General features: G+C 41.0%; 1 protein-coding gene across 1 annotated transcript; it reads right to left on the bottom strand.

The window, feature by feature from the left end:
- Positions 1-3,975: 3,975 nt before the first annotated feature.
- LOC131226716 (uncharacterized) lies at positions 3,976-4,419 on the bottom strand. The gene has a single exon (XM_058222362.1). The coding sequence runs from the start codon at positions 4,417-4,419 to the stop codon at positions 3,976-3,978; it is 444 nt and encodes a 147-aa protein (XP_058078345.1).
- Between the last annotated feature and the right edge of the window lie 13,618 nt (positions 4,420-18,037).

Here is an 18,037-nt window from a genome sequence, read left to right as displayed (position 1 = left end):
CATCACAATGGGCCTTACACAAGGGTCTAATTTACTTTCAATGGGCCTCATCATATGAGCCTCATATACATCACATTGGGCCTTATCAGATGGGCCAATATACATCATAATGGGCCTCATCACATGGGCCACACATACATCATGATGGGCCTCATTACTTGGGCCAAATATACATCATAATGGACCTCATATACAACGCATCAGGCCTCGCCATATGGGCCTCATATATATCACGTGGGCCACATCACATGGGTTGCACCAATGGGCCTCATATACATCAAGTGGGCCGCATCAATGAGCTGCACCATCTACACCATTCATCAATTTTAGAGATCTTTTTAGAGCATTCCCAAAAATGAATCACATTGGAAGATCATCTGGACCATACCACAAATAACAGTGGAGATAATGTTTTTCATTGTTAAACTTCACAAGGGCCACCATCTCGTTTATTTTCCATCCAATCTAATGATACGGTCACAAAGTCCTAAATCCAGAGGAAAAACAAATATCATATTGATCCAGAACTTCTGTGACCCCTAAAGGATTTCAATGGTAGCCATTCAATCCCTCACTAGTCTTCACAGTGTGGTCCACCTGATTAGGTGGTTGGATGTAACACACATCATACGGGACCCACAGAGCTTACAGACATAAATCAGCAGCTATATAGTTAGCCATAGATGGATGGTCAGGATATCACTTAACCTGATGATCAGGCCCACATAAATTGCAGACGTCAATACAGTAGTTGTTGTTGCTCGTGGGGTCCACAGATGGACGGCCCAAATGAAAGATAGATGGGTGGCATGGAATGAAACACTTACATCCTGCGAACCCATAGAACTCACTGACGTGTACAACATCTATATAGCTGGAGTGAGGTACACTGGCTAATCCCCGATTCCACCATCCAGGGATTGGACGGTGTGGATATAGCACATCTATCATGGTGGGTCCCACCGTCTAAGGTCTGGACAGTGTGGATAAGACCCATACATCACGATGGGGTCCACGTCCACCTGGACAGACGGTTTAGATATAACACTTACATCATGGTCAGGTGGGTCCCACTTGTGGCCCACCCCATATAATGTAATATTTTACTATTATTATTATTATTATTATTATTATTATTATTATTATTATTATATTTTTTGTTTTTTTTTTGTTTTTTTTTTTGAGAACTTAACATCCAAAGTCCAGATAGATGGACGGCTGGATGAAATGCATATGTTAAAGTGACCCACCGTCCAAGCAATGGATGGTGCGGATTATACAATACATGCCTCAAGGTGGGTCCCATCCCACAAGTGCAGCATGTCTGGGGTGGGCCCCACATGAACTGAAATGGACGAACAGCGTATACATTACAGTGGGGTCCATACCACCATCCAGTAGGTGGATGGAGTGGATATAGAATACACGCATCAAGGTGGGTCCCACCTGCCCACACATGTCACACGTGTGGGTAGGTCCCACGCCTGATGGATGGACGGTGTGGATTTATCCCACCTAAAGCAACTATATAGCTGGTGAGGGATACACCAGCCAATCAGATTTCAGAGAGGTAGGTCCCACGTGGGGCCCACCATATATATATATATTAGTATATTATATTAAATTATCATATATACATATTTTATTTTATTATATATATATATATTTAATGTCTGTTGTCCAGTGTCCACGCCTTGGACGACCTGGTTTTAATACATCAAACCAGGGCCCACATGGCACCATCTAGATGGACGGTGCCGACATACAACACATGCATTTAAGGTGGGTCCACATGTGTGGCCCACCAATGGCTTTAATAAAGCTAATATTGTGTTTTTCCTTCATCAAGGCCTGTCTAAACGGACAGGCAGCAGGCTGGGCCCCACAAGTGGGCTTAGTGTGGTCCACTAAATGGACAGCATGGATACAATATATAAATCATCGGGTGGGCCATCAACAATGAAAGAGAGAGATAGAGAGAGAAAGAGAGAAAGATAGATCGTTGTAGTGGAGTGACCCCGCCACTATGTGCCCCTCTTTGATCACAACACATACATCAAAGTGGGTCCCATCATAAGTGGGCCCTTAAATGGAAATCAATGGTGGATCACCCACCTATTGGAATTCTTCTTTAGCTCCAAGGAATGCTAATCTCCTAAGCTACTTCTTTGATGGAGGATGATGAAGTTTTGATGGTTGGAGATGAGGATTTAAGGGTAGGCAGTGGGCCACAAACTAGGCTTTCTCTCTTTAGAATTTTCTCTCATCGAAGCTTGGGATTTGGTGGAGAATGGGATGGGATGGAGTGATGTATGGGAGAGAGGGATGGTGTTATAAGAAAGAGATGGGTGGAGAGAGAGAGAGAGAGAGAGAGAGAGAGAGTTGACTTTGGGAATGAGAGAGAGATGGGTAGGGTATGGGTGTTGTAAGGGGAGTGATGGGATGTGTACTTGACCTGAGGTGATTCATTGATGTGATGGATTTCATCAGAGACCCCCTGGTCCATTGCATTCGTTGAGTGTCCCAACATGGAAGTGGGAATATGTGTCGACAGATTTCATTATGGGCTTGCTAAGGACTCAGTGTGGTCATGACGTCATCTGGGTTGTGGTGGATCACCTAACAATGTCAGCACATTTTTTCACAATTCGTGCGACTTGGTCTTTGGACCGACTTGCGAGGTTATTCATCTAGGAGATTGTGAGACTGCATGACATTCCAGTCTCGATCGTTTCTGACTAAGATCCGAGGTTCACGTCTCAATTTAGGGGGACCTTTTTAAGAGCGATGGGGTCTGTTTTGCAGCTTAGCTTCGTATATCATCCGCAGACCGATGGCCAGACTGAGAGGGTCAATCAGATCCTTAAGGATATGCTTTGGGCCTGTGTGATTGACTTCAAGGGTAGCTGGGATAAGCATTTGTGATTAAATGAGTTCGCATGTCTCCTTTTGAGGCCATAATGAAATCTGTCGACACATGTTCCCACTTCCATGTTGGGACGCTCAACGACCGCACTGAGTCCTTGGCAAGCCCATAATGAAAACTATACGAGACGCATAAGCCACTGGTGTCCCGTGCTACATCAAGACAGCACCCAAGCCAATACGCGAAGCATTGGTAAATACAATGAATCCATCACTCCCAGAGGCAAGAATGAGGATAGGAGTGGACGTGAGGTGGTCCTTTAGCTCCATAAATACTCTCTTACAAGTGTCATTCCAAACAAACTCTGCGCCCTTCCGAGTCGACCTAGTCAACGGTACTGCAATACGGGAGAATCCCTCGATAAATTGTCAATAATATCCCGTCAAACTAAGAAAACTGTGGATCTCAGATACGTTCGTGGGCTGGTCCCACTGATGCACTACCTTAACCTTCGAGGGGTCCACCGCGATGCCCTCCCTCGTTACCAGGTGACCGAGGAACTTCACCTCCTCCTGCTAAAACTCAAACTTCTCAAGCTTCGCATACAGCTGGTGGGCACGGAAGGTCTACAATTCAATCTCTAGATGCTGCTCGTGGTCCTCGCGGGTCCTCGAATAGATCAGAATGTCGTCGATGAAGATCATAACAAACTGATTGAGATACAAATGAAAGACCTCGTTCATTAACTGTATGAAGACCGTGGGCGCATTGGTCAGTCCGAGGGACATGACCTGAAACTCAAAATGACTATAGCGCATCCTGAAAGCTGTCTTTAGAATATCCTCCTCTCAAACCTGAATCTAATGATAACTAGAACGCAGGTTAATCTTTGAAAAGAACTATGCACCCTGTAGCTAATCAAATAAATCGTCGATCCTCAGGAGCGAAAACTTGTTCTTGATCGTGACCCGGTTGAGCTCGTGGTAATCCACGTAGAGCCTCAATGAGCTATCCTTCTTCCTTAGGAAGAGTATCGATACTCCCCAAGATGAACTGCTTAGACGAATGAATCCCAACTCACGCAACTCGTCCAACTACCACTGCAGCTCTCACAAAACCATCGGTACCATACGATACGAGGCCTTCAAGATAGGCACAATACCAGGCACAAGATCAATCTGAAACTCAATATGCCAGCACGGCGGCAATCCCAGAATCTCTTGGAATACATCAGGAAAATCATGAACCACTGGCAACTGATCAATACACAAGACAACAGGCTCCTCAACTGCATAGTACATCAAACAAGACAACAGCTCTCCTCTGGGCTCGATAACAAACTGGAACTGCAGTAAGCTTGGTATACAGAATGTGACTGTCCTCATAGAGCAGTCCAAAATGGCATGGTACTCGGTAAGCCAAATCATACCCAAGATGACGTCGAAATCTGACATCGGCAACATAAACAAGTCGGCAGCCAAGAAAATATCCCCCACCAACACAGGGCAAGACGAATAGAAATGGCCTAACACTGTAGTATTCCCTAAGGGCATCGATACGGTCAACCCCTCACTAGTAGACTCTATCGGCAATCCAGACGATCGACAAAAATCCTCAGACATGAATGAGTACGAAGCACTGAAATCAAATAAAACTCATACGATGCATGCAGAAACTAGGAGTATACCTTTAACGACGTCTCCGGAGGACTATGGGTCTTGCAGAGCCACATAGAACCTGGCGTGAGCTGGCTGGGGAGGTGCGTGTCCCCTCAGAGGGTGCTGCTACTACTGCTACCGCTGGGGCAGCCTATGCTATTGTCTTTGCTACTACTGGGGCCTCGATGGTTGAGGTGGCTAGGGTCACTGCTTCTGCGGTCGCTCCTGCGGTGGTGGCTGCTGTGAGCCTCTCGGCTGCTGCTGCTGCTGAGGGCAGAGGCGCTCATGTATGTGGTGTCCTGTCGCACTACATCCAAAATAAGTCCATGTAAATGGCCGCTAGGGTGGCGCTTAAGGTGTCACTGGTGATGCTGGTGCTCTGGCAGATGGGTGGCTCATGTGCTTCTTTGGTCGTCGATGCTACTAACGACGCTATTGTTGCTGGGAGCTACCGGAGGGGGCCTGCCTCTTCCTGTCTCTCCTCTAATCACGGTCACTCAATCTCATAAATCTGAGCCCTACGAACTACCGCCTGAAAAGTCAAAAGCTCATCCCTAACAACACGGCCTCGACGACCATAACGCAAGCTGTTCTCGAAACAGTGGGCCTTCCACTCTTCATCATCAACCAAATATGGCGTGAACCTCGATAGCGCCATGAAACGAGACGCATACTGTGCCATAGACATGTCTCCCTTAACCAAGGTCTCGAACTCTAACGCTCGCTGTCGATGAATGTATTCAGGGAAGTACTGCTTATCGAATCAGTTTATGAAATCCTCCTATGTCTACACGAAATCAGGCCCTACAACACGGGTAACGGAGGTCCACCAGTGCTCGGCCTCACCGTGGAGAAGAAATACAGCTAACCGGACTCGTTGCTAGGTCATACATGCTATCATATCAAAAATCTTCTCCACCTCGGTGCGTTATCTCTCGGCTGTTGTCGGGTCTGGCTCGCCCTAGAAACATGGGGGATCGAGCTATTAAAACTCTTGAAGAAGGGCACTCGTACGCTCCTGCTCTGCCTGGGCTGGCAAAATAATGGGGTACCTACCCTGCCCCTGAAGGGCGGCCATCACAGCCTGCAACATCTGCTATAACTGGGAGGTACTCACAGGTACAGTCAAATCTACACCAGTCTTAGGTGAAGGAGTGGCATCCTCAAGCTAGGGACCAGGTATCTCTGGTGGTGGAGTGAGAGTCGTAGGTGGTAGAGCGGGAGCCTCAGGTGGTGGATCGGGAGTCGCTTGAGTTGCTCCTTAGGCGGCATGTCCTATAGGAAGAATAAAGGTGCTTATCAACCTTGGGAACTCTCCAAGGCACGCATGTTAGGGAATTAAATCGGAAGGTTACGAACTGGGGACCTAACTGTCCTGAACTTATAGCAAACATGTGATGTTGTTCTCAGTTATTCCCAAGTTATGCTCTGATACCAACTTCTGTCACGGCCCAAACTCAAAAACCAGGCTCACAAAATTCCTGATTGTCGAATCCGGTGCCAATATCCTCCATGGTACCCGATTTTAGGCTCCCGGTACCCATATACCAGGTTCTGATCCTGGGATCCTATAAGGATGATTTTTAACATCAATTTGATTCGTAATAAGCATAACCCACGAACAATAACCATAAGAACACCATCACAAAATCCACTATGGTAAAAAAAACTTTAAGATACAATATGCATAAAGGGAAATACAATATCAATAATCAAAAACTCCAGAAGCTCTACGGCACGTTCTTGCTCCTGGTCAGCTACAGTCTAGCGTCACATGCATGCATCAATCGTGCATAAGATTATAGAAAGCTTAGAGGGTGGTGAGAGTGTGTGCGCAATATAAGCGTGCTCAGATTGCAATATCAGAGTAATGCGGAATATGCTAGTGAATCCATAAAAACTATCAGTCGTACCAAGGCTATACAATGTAAGGCATGAATGCTATCAGCCATATCAAGACCATGCGATGTAAGGCATGAATACTATCGGCCACATCAAGGCCATACAATGCAAGTAGTGAATGATGTTTGCCATACCAAGGCCATACGATGCGAGATGCAACGCAAGCATACCAGTCCTCATCCAAATCCACATATCAATGCAGCTCATCACTGGAGCATCAAATATTAGTACAGGTCTCACACTGGACAATCACCGGGGTTTAGTACACTCCAAATGACACTGCCCCTTTCCCAAGCGTGCAGTCCATGTGAGCGTAAGAAAACTCGCTATCTGCCTGGCCAATAACCTGCTAATACTTATCCGGCATGTCGATAGTGGACTTATTTATGAGCTAGTCATACTCACCCTAGCAATGCCGCTACCGTCAAGCGGGTAAGGCCACACCCCTTCCAATCGACTACGACATAGAGGGAGACGCGACCTCCTACTATTCAGCCCTCGTGCGCTCATGTATCCACTTGGTCTCGACGTTGGAGCGTCTTTCAATATCATCAGGATTAAGGATTTTCACCCAGTGACATCTATGATATCCAGATGCTAATAACAATATTTTCATTGTCCAATCCTACCATCCACGATATGCCTGTGGAGGCGAAGCCCTGATGTCGCTAGGGCGTATAATAATCATGTCACACAGATGCGAGATACATGAATCACCCTGTCCAGTCATACAACAATCCGACATGCCGCACGCTCATATGGGCAACTCCTATCAGTGAGTCTCAAAAACAATCTGCCCAATGACATATGCTATGACCAGTCACTCCTCAACTCAAGCATACATATGATGCATATGGGCATGAATCATGAAGTTATACTAAGCATGTTATATGGTGATGAACTATCTTTATAACGAAGATGGGCTTTGACGACTTACACACATAAGTTTGGGCTTAACAATGGGGCCTAGGGAGAGTTACAATGCGGACATTTAACCATCATTACTCTTACAATGTAGACGTCAAACCATCATTGCTCCCAAGGCAAAGCCCGCCATAAACATCATTACATACATCATGGTGGAATCACACATCGTAATGGACCTCATATACATCACATTCAGCCCCACACAAGGGCCTCACATACGTCTCATTAGGCCTTACTCATGGTCCTTATATACATCACATTGGGCCTCAACCCATGGGCCCCAAATACATCATAGTGGGCCTTACACATGGGTCTAATATACTTTCATTGGGCCTCATGATACGGGCCTCATATACATCACATCGGGCCTCATCATGTGGACCAATATACATCATAATGGGCCTCATATACAACACATCAGGCCTTGCCATATGGGCCTCATATATATCACATGTGCCGTACCAATGGGACTCATATACATCAAGTGGACTGCATCAATGGGCCGCACCATCTACACCATTCATCAATTTTAGAGCATTACTCAAAAATGAATCACATCGAAAGATCATCTGGACCATACCACAAATAATAGTGGGGAATGTTTTTCACTATTAAACTTCACAGGGCCCACCATCTGGTTTATTTTCCATCCAATCTGATCATACGGTCACAAAGACCTGAATCAAGAGGAAAAATAAATATCATATTGATCCAGAACTTTTGTGATCCCTAAAGGATTTCAATGGTAGTTGTTCAATCCCTCACTAGTCTTTGCAGTGTGGTCCACCTAATTAGGCGGTTGGATGTAACACATACATCATACAGGACCCACAAAGCTTACATAAGTAAATCAGCAGCTGTATAGCTGGCCACAGATGGACGGTCAGGATATCACTCAATCTCATGATCAAGCCCATAAAAATTACAAACGTCAATATAACAGTTGTTGCTACTCGTGGGGTCCACAAATGGATGGCCCAGATGAAAGATAGATGGGCGGCATGGAATGAATTACATCCTGCAGACCCACAGAACTCACTGACGTGTACAACATCTATATAGATGGAGTGAGGCACACTGGCCAATCCTTGATTCCACCGTCCAAGGATTGGATGGTGTGGATACAACACATCCATCATGGTGGGTCCCACCGTCCAAGGTCTAGACGGTGTGGATAAGACCCATACATCACGCTGGGGTCCACATCCACCTGGACAGATGGTTTAGATATAACACATACATCATGGTCAGGTGGGTCCCACGTGTGGCCCATCTCATATAATGTAATAATAATAATAATAATAATAATAATAATAATATTTATTTTTATATTTTTCTTTTTTTTTGAGAACTCAACATCCAGTGTCCATATAGATGGACGGCTAGATGAAATGCATACGTTAAAGTGACCCACCGTCCAAGCAATGGATGGTGCGGATTATACAATACATGCCTCAAGGTGGGTCCCATCCCACATGTGCAACATGTGTGGGGAGAGCCCCACATGAACTGAAATGGATGAACGGTGTATACATTACAATGGGGTCCACACCACTGGCCAGTAGGTGGATGGAGTGGATATAGAATACCTGCACCAACACGCACCAAGGTGGGTCTCGTCCCACGCCTGATGGATGGATAGTGTTGATTTATCCCACCTACAGCAACTATATAGCTGATGAGGGTTACACTAGCCAATCAGATTTCAGACAGGTGGGTCTCACCATATAATAATAATAATAATAATAATAATAATAATAATATATATATTAGTGTATTATATTATATTATCATATATACATATTTATAATATATATATATATATATATATATTAATGTCTGTCGTCCAGCGTCCAGGCCTTGGTAATACATCAAACCACGACCCACATGGCCCCATCTAGATGGACGGTGCCGACATACAACACATGTATTTAAGGTGGGTCTAGATGTGTGGCCCACCAATGGCTTTAAATAAAGCTGATATTGTGTTTTTCCTTCATCAAGGCCTATCCAAATGGATAGGTAGTAGCGTGGGCCCCACAAGTTGGCTATAGTGTGGTCCACTAAATGGACAGCATGGATACAATATATAAATCATTGGGTGAGCCATCAATAATGAAAGAGAGAGATAGAGAGAGAGAGAGATCGGTGTAGTGGAGGGACCCCGCCACTATGTGCCCCTCTTTGATCATAACACATACATCAAAGCGGGTCCCATCATAAGTGGGCCCTTAAATGGAAATTAACGGTGGATCACCCACCTATTGGCCTTCTTCTTTAGCTCCAAGGAATGTTAATCTCCTAAGCTCCTTCTTTGATGGAGGATGATGAAGTTTTGATGGTTGAAGATGAGGATTTAGGGGTAGGGAGTGGGCCACACACTAGGCTTTCTCTCCTTAGAATTTTCTCTCATGGAAGCTTGGGATTTGGTGGAGAATGGGATGAGATGGAGTGATGTATGGGAGAGAGGGATGGTGCTGTAAGAAAGAGCTGGGTGGAGAGAGAGAGAGAGAGAGAGAGAGAGATGACTTTGGGAATGGGAGAGAGATGGGTAGGGTATGGGTGTTGTAAGGGGAGTGATGGGATGTGTACTTGACTTAAGGTGATTGATTAATGTGATGGGTTGTAGAGATTCTCTCGCAATTCGCAACCCGTGATATTTTCTTTGAAATAAACATGGCCTCATAACTCCTGGACAGGGTATCCCATCGGCGCGTGAGACGTGGTGTTGGAACCACGGCGACAACGCGGTCGCTAGGGTTCAAGTTTCGAGTTGAGCCGATTTGGGTTGACAGAGTGCGACTCAAGGTCGCGTGCAAATACTATCTACATGTCGCGGATCACCAAAATTCGACCGGGAAGATCGCGGAAGCCTAAGGAATGGTACAGTATAAGATATGGTTCTTACAAGCCTTGCCCTTGCCCTTACTAATTTTGTTGAGTTAGCTATTGCTACTCTTCTGTTTTGTTGAGTTAATCATTGCTTCTCTCCTTTTTTATTGAGTTGGTCTATCGCTACTCTTCTCTTTTATTTAGTTGGCCTATCACTACTCTTCTCTTTTATTAAGTTGGCCTATCGTTACTCTTCTCTTTTATTAAGTTAACTTATTGCTACTCTTCTCGTTTATTATTTTAGTCTTGTACTGTATCCCTTTATGGCTTGGGCACGTGTCTTAGAATTTCAGAACTCCCATGATTCAATTTATTTCCTCTTTGGTGCAATTGATTTGTTAGAGGTATTACAACTAGTGATTTAAACATTTATCTTGGACGTAATGCGTTTCGAGTAGCGGCCCCCTTGGTCAACACGTAATCCCATGAATTCTGGGTAGTGGTGCACAAACTGATGTAAGTAATTTGAATGCGCGTTACATCACTTTCAGGATTGGATGTCGTAAATAGTCACTCCATGAACAAATCATGTTATGTAATTCATCCAATTTATGTGTTGTGCCACTTTGGGATGTTCGCGTAAATCCACATTAACGTTGGACACACCGACGAATCTCTATAGTATGGGATACGGGGCGACTCGGATAGTTCTAAATTATTTTTCACATTGTGATAATCGCTAAGTGTGATGCACCACACATACTTTGCTAGGAATGCATCTCATGTAGGTTGTTTGTGCATACCAATACCTTTCGTAGTAGTGTATTATGAGACATATCAGAACCCTTACATTAGTTTTATAAATCTCTTAAATTATTGTTGATTGTAAAAAGATAACCATCACTATGAATAGGGCATTGACCATCTCCAACCATACAGATGATGCAGGTGATGTACAGATTGAAGACCTAGAGGACCATCTCCCTATGAAAGATTATACTAAGTGAATAAGAAGATAGTTTTATATTTCTGCTGCAAACTTGATAATATAAGAAGCTCCTATTAAGAGGGTATTTGATAATTTGATAAATTCTTTTACTCAAATAAAATAATAAATACAGTTGATTTTATTCTCGTGAATGGTTACCTTCATGAATGTAACTGGATGTGATTTAAATGAAAAAAATATGGTGCAATTTTTAAAGCATCTAATTTATACATTATTAACACCAAGAATTCTCGGGCACAAGTATGTACTCAGGCCATGAAAATCAGGATGCTACAGGTCATTAATTGGGTTATTGCTACTTGTCTGAGGGAGAGATGTAAATGCAATATGGGTCATCCAAGTAGGCTCTACCAACTAGGAGAGAGGGACGGGATGTGGCAGTTACAAGGTAACCGACTACCCATTATTACGGCAGTTTCAGAACTGCAGGAGTAGTATTTTTTCCTACGATTTGATAACTGCCCCAACTGCTTTTTGCATAAAACATGCCAAGGATTCAATGGCCATAAATAATGTGAAAAGATCTCAAACATCAATTTGGGTTGCAGAAAGATCAACTATGATTGAGAAGAAATTGGGTTCCATTACTACTACACAATTTATAATGTGGATCTTGGATGAAGAAGGGTGTTCCTTTATACCTCTTCTTATACCAGTGAAAGTGGTCTAACCTACTTCCAGTGACATGAGACGCATCCGAGAAGATCCAACATGCGAGCCTCCATCTTTCACTATCGTTAGATCCAAGGAATCACTTTTCAAGTAAACGATTTTCTAATATAAGATATAATCCCAAAACCACAGTGGTTAAACAATCCTAAAATTTCATTGGTGTTCACTCATTTAATTAGATACGGTCATTTCATGTTATTCATGCAACTGTATAAAGAATGTCCACCATGCCAAACTTGCATAATGAAAAATAAAATGGTTTAATGTTGGGTTTATGATACATCTAAACCGTTGCCTTTTTTTGGACCATTTCAATTCAAATTACATGTATGCCACATGTAAAATTTCTCATTGCCCACATTTTGTCTCTAACACTTCACTAGATTATCAAAAACTTCCTCTTAATTTTAACATCTAATGCCCCACACTTTAGAGGGACAACACCTAATATTTTCCCATATCAGAGATCATAGTCATGCAGTGCTAGGCCATTTTTCAGTTGATTGTGGACCAATTGGTATATTGTAGTGGGATATTATTCATTCAACCATATAAAGAATGTCCACCACATATAATTCTATTCTACTATTAAAAAAAATGAATAGAGCTTATTCTTTCAAGACCTTGGTATGAATAAAACACCATTGGCAGATGATGAGACATCATTATGTTGGACACTACTACTAAACATGTGTTGGAAGGGCCATTCCCTAGCGGGGCCCACCAACACGTGGCAGTAAAGTCTGTCAGCCTTTCACAGACATCTTTAAAGATAGAGAAGGGGGTGTTGTGGTGTGACAACATCGGAGAGGAGAAAAAAAAGAAAGAAAGAAGAGTGATACTTAGGGTTCCTTAAGGACACCTGGACATCTTTTTCAAATTGTTAATATGAAACTAGACCTCACATTTTCAATACATGCACCTTCTTTTATCACTACCCTCTAGTTAGCTTTAAAAAAAAAAAAAAAACCATTCCACTCCAATTTTTTGTGCTTTCAGATTAATCTTCTGCTATCTTTTATGTTTTTGATTGGTCTCTCTAGCAAAAATTCTCAGCTCAGAAAACTATCTCTTCTTCTTCTATTTACCTGTTATGCTAAAATAAACTTGTTTAGGAAGAAAATGAGAGGAAATGAGATTTTAAAACAAAAATATTCTAAAATTTTTACTTTTAAAACATGGATTCTTCTTTCTTTAAAAGATTATACTTTAAATGGTTTTTAAAAAAGAAAAGGATAAAATGAAAGAAAATAGATATGAAACACTACTTTTATAAGATGGGTTTCAGAGGATAGGTTCTTATGCTTTCTACAAAGATTATACTTAGATGATTCTACCTAAGAAGAAACTGATTGAAGGAAATGAAGGATATCAAAAAATGCACCTTTAAAAGGTGAGTCCTTCTTTCTTTAAAGGATTAGGCTTAAATATGTCTTTTGCCAAGAGTTGGACTTTGAACATACTTTTGAAAGGTTAAATGATCTCTGAATGAGAAGATTTTAGTCATATTTCATAAATCGTCGAATTATCTTTCTAATGAGCCTAAGATCACCTCTATCTGATCTGTAATAAGGGATTTATGATTATTTTCATGGGATTGCATAATGCTGAAAACTAGAGCAAACATAAGTTAAATTTTGGGCTCACTTTTACAAAGTCAAACAGTGTCTAAATCAGATGATTCCAAAGACATTTAAAAATTTATTAAATTATCTTTCCAATGAGCATAAGATCGCTCAAATTTGACCTATAATGAGGGATTTCTGAGCATTTTTTAAGGACCATGCGATGATGAAGAAATGACAATCGTTGTTTATACAAAACTATGATTAAAGATTTGGGCACAATTTTAAAAGGTTAAATGCTCACCACATGAGATGAATATAGAGCCATTTGAAAGTTAATTAAATTATCTTTCTAGTGAGTATAACATCACTTCGATCCGGCTTGTAATGATTGAGTTATGAGCATTTTTTGTAGGACCATGAAATGCTGGAAAATTATGATTAAGCCTTTATCCAAACCACGATTGCTATTTTAGGCCCACTTTTAAAAGGTCAAATGTTTTCCTAATAAGATGAATCGAAAGCTATTAGAAAGTTTATTGAATTACCTTTTCAACACGCCTAAGATTGCCTCAATTTGACTTGTAACAAGGTTGTAATGGTGATGCTAGAAAGGTCACAATCAGGGCTTTGTCCAAACCATAGTCCATGCTTTAGAACCACTTTTGAAAGTTTAAATGGGCTCCAAATGATATGATTCTAAAATCATTTGAAAGTTCTTAGAATTTCTTTCTAGCAAGCATAAGATCGCCCTGTTCCAACCTATAACGAAAGAGTTATTACCATTTTCATGGGATTATGTGTTCACAACCCCAAGTGTAGGGTCACGATGTAGTAATAATCGCGGTAAAACCGAGGTCAAATCCACAGGGACTGATCTTGTGCGTATTCTAAAAACAACTAGAAGAAGAACTAGAAAAAGACAAAAACCTAAATCCAAAATAGTTGAGAGTAATTGTGAGAAATTTAATGAAAAACTTAAGAAATTCAAAGGTGGGAAGCTAGGGTTTCCAAGGATCCACTTGTAGAGATCAGGGAGATCTATGCTTGATTCAAGTCACACGATTGGAAGCGGAGTCCCATCCTATCCAATTGAAAGATATCTCAGTAAAATCAAATCTGAACTTCCTTTGACCTAGTTCTCAATGGATGAGAGGTGTGAGAAGTAGAAGTGATTCTGTCATAAAACCATGCCTAGGAGACAAGGCAAAAAATAGGATTTACCAATCCCAAAACCAATTTGAGAGATTTGTGAAAGTAAGGGAGGATTCCATCATCCGACCATGCCCAAGGGACGATGGTGAATAATAAGATTTCCTAAATTCACAATATCAATACATGAAAAGAACATACTCAAAGTAATCGTAGATCTATTATAATTTGAGTCACAACAAACCATTAAAAACTGAAAGTATTCCTTCTAATCAAACTAGAATCAAAGAGAGTTCAATATAAATATGAATCAAAGAAATAGAAACATCCCAATCACGCTACAAGCTTCACCTCTTAGCCCTAGCAAAGCGGTTTAGCCAACCATTACATGATTGAACTAAAGACTCTTAAACAAAACAAAAAGACCAACTAAAGAGGAAGGAGAAGAACTCCAGGACGACGGCTCCACCTTTTGGCTCCACTCCCTAAAACCTAGATGATGCTTAGGAGTGCCCTAGGGACCCCAATGTATAGTTTTAGGTCTTAAACTTTCGCACCAATTGGAAATTTTCAGAAACTGTCTCAAATTTACACAATCTGCGCAAGTTTTGCATAACCCTCGACTGGTCATGGGTCGTCCTCAACCAGTCATGAGACGTCCTCGTCCAGTCGAGTAAGACAAAGATTTAGAAGTTTTACACACTAGAGTTCAAGTTGAACACCTTCGAGCAGTCAAGATTCGACCGGTCGAGCTGAGGCCAGGACTGGTCAAGCATACATAGGACTGGTCGAGCCGGAGCTAGAACTAGTCAAAGATGGGCAGATTTCACTTCAAAACTCTGATTTTCTTCATTCTTGACTTAATTTTCTTAGATCTTTAGTATGTGCATTCTTCATTATTGGTTTCATCAGATCCAATCTTGGCTTTGGTGATTCTTGAGTGTTAAATTCATATTTTTAACATCCTTTTCAATCCAAGGTCTTGAATTCACCTTGCAACACAAACATGATTAAAATAGAACATTAAGCATTATCATGTTCATAAAACCAAGTACTAAATAGGGTCAAATATGCAATATTTGACCATCAACACAATCCCCAACTAGCATTTTCTTAGTCCCAAGCAAATTATGCGAAAAATATTTCAAGAACACTGGATAATTTCTATAAACCCAAGTGATTTTTAAAAATAATCCAGATAATAGAATTCTAAAATACAACAATGTTGAGCATTACTTTCTCCTAAAATCCACCACTTGGTAATTTTCATAATAAAGCTTAAGGTATTAATCCTCCAATTAGAGCAATTCTAAACATCGAGTTCCATGGGTGCATAGTGAAACCTAAACTTATCACAATCAAAGGTTCAATTCTCTATTTTCGTGATAACATTGATAATCAAAGGAGCATTTAGGATAGCCATAACCTAAACCAAAACTTACCTTACAGTTCAGCTTTTTATTCTTCCAGCTTTTGATTTTTCCATCGATGACTTTCACGCTATGTTCAATCTTTTCAATGAACTTTAATAGGTAGCCATTTTTGATGAAAACTATTTTTGTAGCTGGGTATTCTTTGTCTCTCTTTTTTTTTCAATTCTTCTTATTGAACATGATGGACAAATTCCTCAGGTTAGTTCCTTCCATGCTTAATAATCACCAAGTTAACAATTCAATATCAAATTGACACCTTAATGTGTAAGTTGTGACATGTGAAATCATGACACAATTAATGTTTAAAACTTTTAATCATGGATTAATAATTCAAACTTAACTGTGAAATCTAACAAGTAACTAAATCCAAGAGTCATAAATCACCAACACGAAGTATCTTATATTTCTAAATCATGAATGAACTTCAAAATCACTTAAATTTACAAAAAAATTTCAGAAAAATTTTCACAAAATTTGCTCAAAAACTAAGAAAACACTGATTAGCTCACCTAATCCACACCCCCTAACCTAAAATCTACATTGTCCTCAATGTAAAAGATATAAGCATGCAATGCACATGAGACAATGAAAGTAAATGAGAGGTTATGAAAAGATAGTACCTAAAGAAGAAATCTAGATGCTTTTGTATGGGTCTCAAAGTGAAGATGGGTTAGCAGGAGGACCCAACAGCCGATAAGCAAATTATCCTAAAACAGCAAAAGCAAACTACCCTAGTCCTATGAAAGTAATAAACTAATCCTAAACTAGGAAAGCAAGGGAAAAGCTATTCAGTCATGCCAGAAGGTTCCTCCTTCGGCCAATATCTTGATAAATTTCTCAGTAGGTTTCTAAATAAGATCATCCAAAAGCCCTTTTTTCAATAGGCTTAGATGCCCTAGAGCATGAATGTCCAGAGAAACTTATATACCTTAACAAAAAATTGTCGTTGAATCACTTGAGGTATCCAAAGCATATATGATTCACCTGTGACAGAAGAAGTTTCAATGTTAGTACTCCATGGTGAATCAGAGACTACAAGTAGATAAAATTCAGAAAAATTCTCAGCAGATGATGTAGCCTCAACACATTCTGAAGTTTCGAATTTCGGTTCAATTTTCAGCTCCTCCTTTAATGATAAACATTCAGGATTTAGGGAAGGAGAGGCTTTAGAATAAGGGTTCTCTCGGTCAGTAACAACTAACGAAGTATTGTCTTACGAGGTATCCACTATTTCTTTTATCATAGGATCGTTTGAATCTGCATAGTGTGCTAAGAAATTGTCCAAAAAATTGGAAAATTCAGCTGAGAGTGACTCATTTTTCATATTGAAGTTTATGATAATCTGCCCAAGGATTTCATCATCTCTAGAAGTGGATGGATACATGCTCTCTTGCTCTTGCCCTGCATAAACAGATTGAGGGTCAGTAGACAAAGCATTGATGTGAAGACTTTATTCATTGATACTACTCAGAAGAGGTATTGAATTATCAAAAATTGACAGCTCAGATGGTGGTCTTAACTGGGTTGCCTCAAATCCAAGTCTTATCGAGCAACTCGTCCATCTCCCGAATCATATCATCATTCAATTCAGGGGAGTAGTCCAAATATATCTCACAAAAGTTGGAAGGGTTAATTGAAAGCAATTCATCCTCCACTTTAAATCAGACATGTCACATGGATAGAGTAGATCATTATGGTCGACCACTTCCTGTACCCCTGGATCATTGACCTGGAACAAACTTAAGATAGATTCCAAGGGAATTTGGGCTATAAACTCATGATTCTCATCCCAATACATATCATCATCCAATTCAGTATAGTTCACAAGTGGGATGAGATCACTTATCTCACACTATTTTTCTAGGTTAGATGGAGGCTCGAATAAACTAGCCTCTTCCTCCTCATTGAAGTCACGTGTGTCATGTGAGTGAAGTGTGTCAATGTCATTATATTTGAAAGACACCCATGTCGATTGATCATTCCTATGGATCATCATCGAGATCGACTCTTTAAGAAATTGA

This window comes from Magnolia sinica, chromosome 2 (genome assembly GCF_029962835.1).
Source record: "Magnolia sinica isolate HGM2019 chromosome 2, MsV1, whole genome shotgun sequence".
Lineage (NCBI taxonomy): Eukaryota > Viridiplantae > Streptophyta > Magnoliopsida > Magnoliales > Magnoliaceae > Magnolia > Magnolia sinica.
This window is presented reverse-complemented; position numbering and strand designations above follow the sequence as displayed.

What these genes read in the sequence shown, in the direction of transcription:
- LOC131226716 (XM_058222362.1), bottom strand. Translation starts at nt 4,419, where the DNA reads ATGCCCTTAGGGAATACTACAGTGTTAGGCCATTTCTATTCGTCTTGC.